We start from the raw sequence: 6,976 nt of genomic DNA on the forward strand, positions 1-6,976 counted from the left end.
AGGTTCCCGATGTCAAGGCCTGGGACACGGGGCATTTCAAGCAGTGCAGAGAAAAGAAGAATGACTTCTTAGCCACCTTTACGGAATACTCTGTGTCAGGCGCCAAAAAATCTATGTGGGGGACGATCGGCAACCACGCCTTTTTATGGCTGAAGAGATCATTACAGCATGTGCAAAATGCCAAAGATGAGCTTGCCGTGCATAACACTCGACGTGCAAGAACCCATGGCAGAATCTCAAGCGAGGATGGAGAGTTTTCGGAGCAGTGGGAGAGCAGCACTCTGGAAGCAGCCTCCGCGATCGTTCAAGGCTTTGAGGAATATCTGTACTTGGAATTGGGAGATTTGGGGTTTGCTCCACTCACACAGGATCAGCTATCAGCTCCCTCCTGAATGTTGACAAGTACACGTTTTGACGCTCGCAGTTGCGCAAATTTTTGGTTATTTCCAAAGATCGTGTATTGAACCCGAGAAGGCATACTGCCGGGGCGGCTCAAACGGTGGCTTCAGAGTGACGGGCAGTGGTAAGCTTGGTTGACATTTTCCGTAGACATTCCTACGTGTGGTGTATAAGTAAAATAGCATATGCATCCTCGCGCCTCTCAGTACGATCATCGTTCTCCCCACCGCTTGTGCGGATCTGGAGGCAAGCTATCATTCAGCTATTCGGCGAGCTTCAGGAGGGTGAACTATTCGCGCGCATGTATCCGTCAACCACTGTCTTTGGCGTTTTGTCACCTTCAGCTAATCCCTACCGTCTTTCCACCTATCCACCCTCAGTCTCGGATTGGAGCACAGCAATGAGGCTTATGAAGAACGTGGACATGGCTCGTGTTTCCAGTGTATCTTCCTCACTTGTCTGCGACATTGGACCAACGGCCAAGGTGATTCCGTGAGCAAATGACGAGTGAGCGATCAAGGTCACGAAGACTGGTGGCAAGGGCAAGGGATGCGGCTGGAAGCTACTGGACTGGAAAGATCTCAGCTTTGGCTATGGGTTGGAGAGTGCCGTCTTCCGAGACAATCTGTGCAGCTGTTTGACCTTGAACAAAATCCATGACGCCCACCTGACAGACACCGATGGAGGTCTTCTCCATAGGATTCCGTGAATTTGACAACAACTTCGCATCTGTTATCATTTCGCCGAGCGAGGTAAGTCACGCAGAGTACCTCTGACTGAAGGGGCTTGATGAAGGTGAGCCCCACTCTACCAGAGTCAGCAATGCAATTTGAGGTTACTGAGGGAAAGATGATCGCGACGATTCGTTCACCGAGGTTGCAATTAACACCATGTCGCAAGCATGTGGCGGCGGCACAGTCGACCAACATCAGTTCCTGCAAGGAAGCCATCCGGTCTGGTGTCCGTTGGACGTTCAGGTATTGAGTAGCTCGGGGCAGACATGAATGGGCAGTCCCGTCGATACTACTTCAACGGGAGCCAGTATTTCAGCGTTGAAAATCAACACTCAGTTGTTATTTGGCAACATCGCGACATCAGCTACAAAATATGAGCCAGATCACAGACCAGTGAAAGAACGTAAAGCGTGCATTCGAGCATCGAAGTCATGAATCGCATATTGTGTACACAATTCGCCCGCAAGAAATAACACCGGTTGTGTCCAGCTCTTGACAAGGTACGCACCCATGTGGTTCAACTTGACTCGTAGCCTTCAGAGAATGACGGAAGGAAATCCATAATAATACACAGAAGGCCAGCGCAGTGCTGACCGGCGTATGCATCCATATTGTAGGTAGCCTAGAGCATACATTTCCATACAGATGCCCGATAACCTGCGCGCGGCGCTCGGGGTCAGGGATGTGACGCAAAGTAGAAGACAGTACACCGACAAAAGGCCCGCCACCACTCCAGCCAAAGCTAGCCGAGAGCTTTACTTCTTGTTTTTTGGTGTCTTCTTGACGTCTCGGACGACAAGACCTGAGGGAGGTGTGCTCGGATCAGGTCGTCGTATTTGTGGCTTAGAGAAGGCATACCTGGGGGTAGGCTCTGCTGGAGCTTCTCCGCCTTTTCTGGGTCATCAAGCGAAAGCGTGTAAAGGTAACGCGAACACCGGATTTTGAACTTTGTCCTCGTCTTGCCGTTTGGCGCTTTGGGCGAAAGCTTCTTTACCCTCGCCTCTGTATTTCGAAAAGCAGTGCGTTAGGGGCCATCGGCAAATTTTCAGTATCATAAAAGGTCAAGTAAGCATTTGTACTTTTCCATCACGACAGTAACTTTGCGCACCACTAGCATCCTTCCTGTTGGCAATCTCGATGAATTTCTTGATGTCGCGAACTTCTTTAGGCTAATGTACGGATGCTTTGAATGTGAGGAGCGGAAAGATGACAATGCAACGTACCATGGCGGGCCAAATGTCTTGCTCGTTGTCTTCAAGGCCGCTGCTAGACTGACGCACGCACAATCTCTGGTCGTGTGGCTGATATCCACTATACAGTTACGGGACATGCCGAGGCGCTCTTCGCATAACGCGGTTCGGTTCTTGGCGAGCCTAGCGTCCTCCAAAATCGAACTGGTCCGTACCTACTCACTGGTCTGAGCTATTTGAACCAAGTCTCGATCGAGATCCAATCGCCAGTAAATATCTGCTTCGAATATCTGTCGGATTCCACTCTCACACTTGTATCGACCTGTGTCCAATAGCGATACCTTGCGGTAGTTCTAAAACATGTAAGTCTTGTACGCGCTATACAGTGCCAGCTACATAGCACATCCGTCCGGCCTACACTTCGCATAACATGTAGCACAGCTGGGCGCTCGAATGAAGACGTAGTGAACATCGTCGGTTAGCTATACTCGTACCAATACGCCCATATAAAGTACTTGAGTGACAGCTATTAGAAAGAGAAATGTTATCCGTTTTGAACGTTGTGAAGGATTATTTACGGGCGCTGCCGACGCCGATGCATCTGGTAGCACTAAAGAGCGGAGTGAACGCAACTAAATGTTGCCAAGCGCGGCATTATCACGAGGAAAAGGCTATGAGTAACACGGTAAGACATCTGCGGGGCAGAAGACTCACCAAAAAGAACGCGGTAGCCAAGAAGGAGTATATAAATACTACAAAATAAAGTGTTGTCCCAGTGTTGAGGAGACCGGCAATCAATGTAACGATCACACTGGAAGGAACGAGGGAGGTCAGCTTAGGCAATCCAGGCGAGCCGCGTACGTACCCAACAAATTTATAGCCGTTGTACGCCAAAAGATCAAGTACCTGATTTATGCCACCCTAAGAATGCCCCGGTTAGCAAGACAATTGGAGATGGCGATGAGACACCTTACGGGGATGTTGAGGAAATATGAGCCGAGCTTGACAAATATGAAGTCGAGAAGAGTAACCGCAAGAGCTTTTGACGCGGTGATACCGAGAATTTCCGGATGGAACCGAGAGTGCAGCCCCGAGTGCAGCGCCGCAAGGAGAATGTAAGTCACAAGAGCCATCACTGACGGCCAGAGCAAAGAGATGAGCATGCCACTTGATCACACTATAGACCGCAGGACAGAGTGCGAAACTTACAAGGTATGTACAGATCAGGGGCATTCACATCATCTCGTGGCGGCTGCCATTCCGCCTGGCCATTCTCTGTACGATGCACGCGACGCGACCAAGGTTTATGCCTCCATGGAAAGAGAACTAGGCGGAGCTTGTGCATGACATACGAATTCGACACGTTGAAGTGGTGTTTCAGGATGGAAATTGGGATGAGGCCGCCGAGCTGCACAAGCGAACGGAGGTCAGCGGCGGGGGCGCGGGGACAGATGAGGAGGTACGAACGTTCTTTTGCACGTAGTCCTGGCCTGCAGCAACCGCGCTCTGGCCAAGCTGCATACCAAACTGCGCTGTTGCACCGTCAAGACCCCATGCGGAGAAGTCTACGGGCACGTTCGGGATATTGACGCCCGGCTGTGTTTGGGCGGGAACAGGTGCATGTCGGGGCGGGGAGCCCAATGGTTGATAGTGACCAGAAGAAGTTGTATATCCCTGGGGGACTCGGCCGCTTTGACCTGGGATGGATTGGCCGAACTGTTGCTGAGTAGGTGGAGAGCTGGTGTAACGTTGGTATCCATGAGGCGAAACGGGGGTGGAGGGTGGTTCGGGAATGTAGGCGGGATGGGTGGGGACAGGATGCTGGAGTGGAGGGGGACTACGGCTGTTGGTATAGTAGGACATGGGGACGGGAGGACGTGTCGGGCAGCGAGCAGGCTGGAAGGCGCAGCCGCCGCAGCGACCGCGCGCGGATTCGGTACGTGTCTGCACGTGATGTGCGCGCTTACAGTGCCAGCGCATGAGTATAAGAGGAAAGACACGCGGTCAGTTTTGGCAGCGCCCTCATGTCTGAGCCGGTCGCGTCCAGCACTCACATGTCCTCATATTCTGTCAAGGTCACAAAGACCCCCGCCATAAAGAATGCGCCTCTCATAGGTCTGGCCGAAGGCTCTGGCCACTTCAACAATATCCATTTGGCGGCGTTGGTTCTGGTCGTTCCATGGTTTGCAAAGCGCATCCTTCCGCTCTTCAACCGCGGTGGGTTCAAGACCTACTGGTTTTTAGTGCTCGTGCTTGGTCTCCCAATTACTATGGCATACTGGACGTTGATGAGCATGTACGGCCCCCGGAAGAACCACAAGATCCAGCTTCCGGACCGAAACATTCAGGAATATATTACGATTCACGACGAAGAGTTGAAGAAAAAGTATCACGACAAGCAGAAGATCCCGATGCAGGTCTTCCACGACGCGTACTTTGACGGCTTGATTGACTTTAACGGTATGTTGGTCAATATGACGCGTTATTCGCGTGTCTTATCGCGTCTCCTGGGCAGGCGACGTTCTCGAGATCATGGAGCAACGCCATGACTGGGCAAAAATGACTTTTACCTGGGAGCTCTTTAAATATGTCTTTTTTACGCTCGTTCCCGATGTTATTCGGCACACCGAAGCTCAGGACGAAGAGCAAGTTCGTGATCATTATGACCGTACGTGTCTCAACCATTGTCATTTTACAAAGTCTTTCTGACGTTCCGGTCAAGGTGGTGATGATTTCTATGGATGGTACGCTCATCCTGCATGATACCTGCACGTACAAATGTGCTCATGAGCACACAGGTTCCTTGGACCGCGTATGATATACACATCTGGAGTTGTTCGGTCGCTTGAGACGGAAGAGTCGCTTGAGCAGCTGCAAGATAACAAGTTGACCCTTGTCTGTGAGAAGGTTAGTGGAGCTCCAATGAACAGGTTATGCCTTGTTATTCACGGATCGTCGTGATATTCTTAGCTAGGGCTAACCCCCGAAGATCGGCTTCTGGACATTGGTTGTGGCTGGGGCACTCTGTGTGCTTTTGCCACCAAAAACTATGGCTGCTCTGCTACTGGTGTTACCCTCTCCAGAAACCAAGCGGAGTTTGGAAATGAACGTATTCGCACGAATGTTTGTTACCGTCCTGATTGTTGCGGTGGATTCTCAGTCTTATAGATCATACAATATCTAGGGAGGAGACCCGTCTCGTTCAAAAATCCTGTGCGTAGACTTCAGGAAGGCACCGGGTGGCAAGGGTGCCTATACAAAGATTGTCAGCTTGGAGATGGCTGAGGTATGGTCTCTCGATCACACTACAGTATCTCAGCTAATACTGCGTAGCATGTTGGTATTCGCCGCTACGGTGCTTATTTGCGACAGGTGTATGATCTTCTCGAAGACGATGGCATTTTCCTCTTGCAAGTCGCTGGTATTAGGCCGCACTGGCAATACGAGGATCTGATCTGGTACGTCATGTTCTAGGCGATAAGTTGAGAATGCCATCTCAATGGCTTGTCTCAAGGGGGCTTTTCATGAACAAGTACATCTTCCCCGGTGCTGACGCGTCTTGCTCTCTGGGTTGGGTGGTCACACAAGTAGAAGCGGCCGGCTTTGAGGTCAAGAATATCGATGTTCTCGGTGTTCACTACAGCGCAACCATTTACAGGTGGTACAAGAACTGGGTGTCCAATAAGGACAATGTGATCGAAGCTTATGGCGAGCGGTTAGTAGTTCCTGGTCGGTGCGTATAGCCCTCGTGCTTATGGTTGCCCACAGGTGGTACAGAATTTGGGTATTCTTCTTGGCGTACTCGACGATCATCAGCCGGTTGGTCAAGCTTTACTCTCATTTGCGTCGTCGCTAACACTTGTCTCAGTAACGGTGGAGCAGCGGTGTTCCAGCTCACACTGCACAAGAACCTCAATGCATATCCTAGAATCCTTGGCGTGCCGACACATTCGTCTATTCACGTCACACCCGAGAGAGAAATCTCGTGCGTCTTCTCGCTGTCGCTTTTGATAAAGGCTGATGATTGTCCATAGGCCTGTCGTTTGAACATGGCACGTCAGGAGATCGCGTCTGTGGAGCTAAGCTACTTACTATACCATTATTTATCAAAATTATCTTACGGTTTAGACCTTGGCTATTGCTTCATCTGATTGGTCGATGGGACTGATGTAACTTCGCTATACTATCCTGGACGATCGATACACTCGGGGTACCCATAATTCGTGGGGCATAGGATGTCGGGAGCTGTTCCTACGGCCATTTGTGTGAGGGCCTGTTCGATATTGCGACCAGATTGAAGCAACATCAGATAGTGCCAAACTGAGCTATTCTAATCATTTCAGCCAGGCTCCTGCCCATCCGATCTCCGGGAGGAGAGGGACTTCATCCCACCAGCAGATTCTTTCAGCCACATCCCGCAGCCACATATTACGTGAACACGTGACGGTTTTAAAATCTTATTTCCCTCATCCTCCCTACGACGGCTGGCAGAAAACATCTGCAAATAACAGAACCCGGAGGGGGAACTCCTCCGTATGGAAGCATGAAACGGCGAAAAATAAAATGTATACGAGCTAATACCCGTGGCTCTGCCACTTTGGGAGGATGGGACATATTAAGTTTTTATAAGCCTGCCCTAAACTTACAAGATGT

General features: G+C 50.5%; 2 protein-coding genes across 2 annotated transcripts; one reads left to right on the plus strand and one right to left on the minus strand.

The window, feature by feature from the left end:
* Positions 1-1,888: 1,888 nt before the first annotated feature.
* Positions 1,889-4,186, minus strand: FIBRA_09300 (uncharacterized protein; the record flags this gene model as incomplete). The annotated part of the gene is made up of 9 exons (XM_012321616.1): positions 1,889-1,935; positions 1,992-2,135; positions 2,242-2,302; positions 2,357-2,404; positions 3,038-3,134; positions 3,189-3,244; positions 3,298-3,458; positions 3,533-3,731; positions 3,791-4,186. The coding sequence occupies 9 exons, from the start codon at positions 4,184-4,186 to the stop codon at positions 1,889-1,891; spliced, it is 1,209 nt and encodes a 402-aa protein (XP_012177006.1).
* A 161-nt stretch (positions 4,187-4,347) lies between these two features.
* Positions 4,348-6,370, plus strand: FIBRA_09301 (uncharacterized protein; the record flags this gene model as incomplete). The annotated part of the gene is made up of 11 exons (XM_012321617.1): positions 4,348-4,783; positions 4,839-4,991; positions 5,046-5,067; positions 5,122-5,230; positions 5,294-5,446; positions 5,508-5,609; positions 5,657-5,781; positions 5,838-6,038; positions 6,092-6,142; positions 6,192-6,308; positions 6,358-6,370. 11 exons carry the CDS (start codon positions 4,348-4,350, stop codon positions 6,368-6,370), a joined length of 1,482 nt encoding a protein of 493 aa, XP_012177007.1.
* Positions 6,371-6,976: the final 606 nt, after the last annotated feature.

The sequence above is a fragment of the Fibroporia radiculosa genome (assembly GCF_000313525.1).
Source record: "Fibroporia radiculosa TFFH 294 genomic supercontigs, scaffold24641, whole genome shotgun sequence".
NCBI lineage: Eukaryota > Fungi > Basidiomycota > Agaricomycetes > Polyporales > Fibroporiaceae > Fibroporia > Fibroporia radiculosa.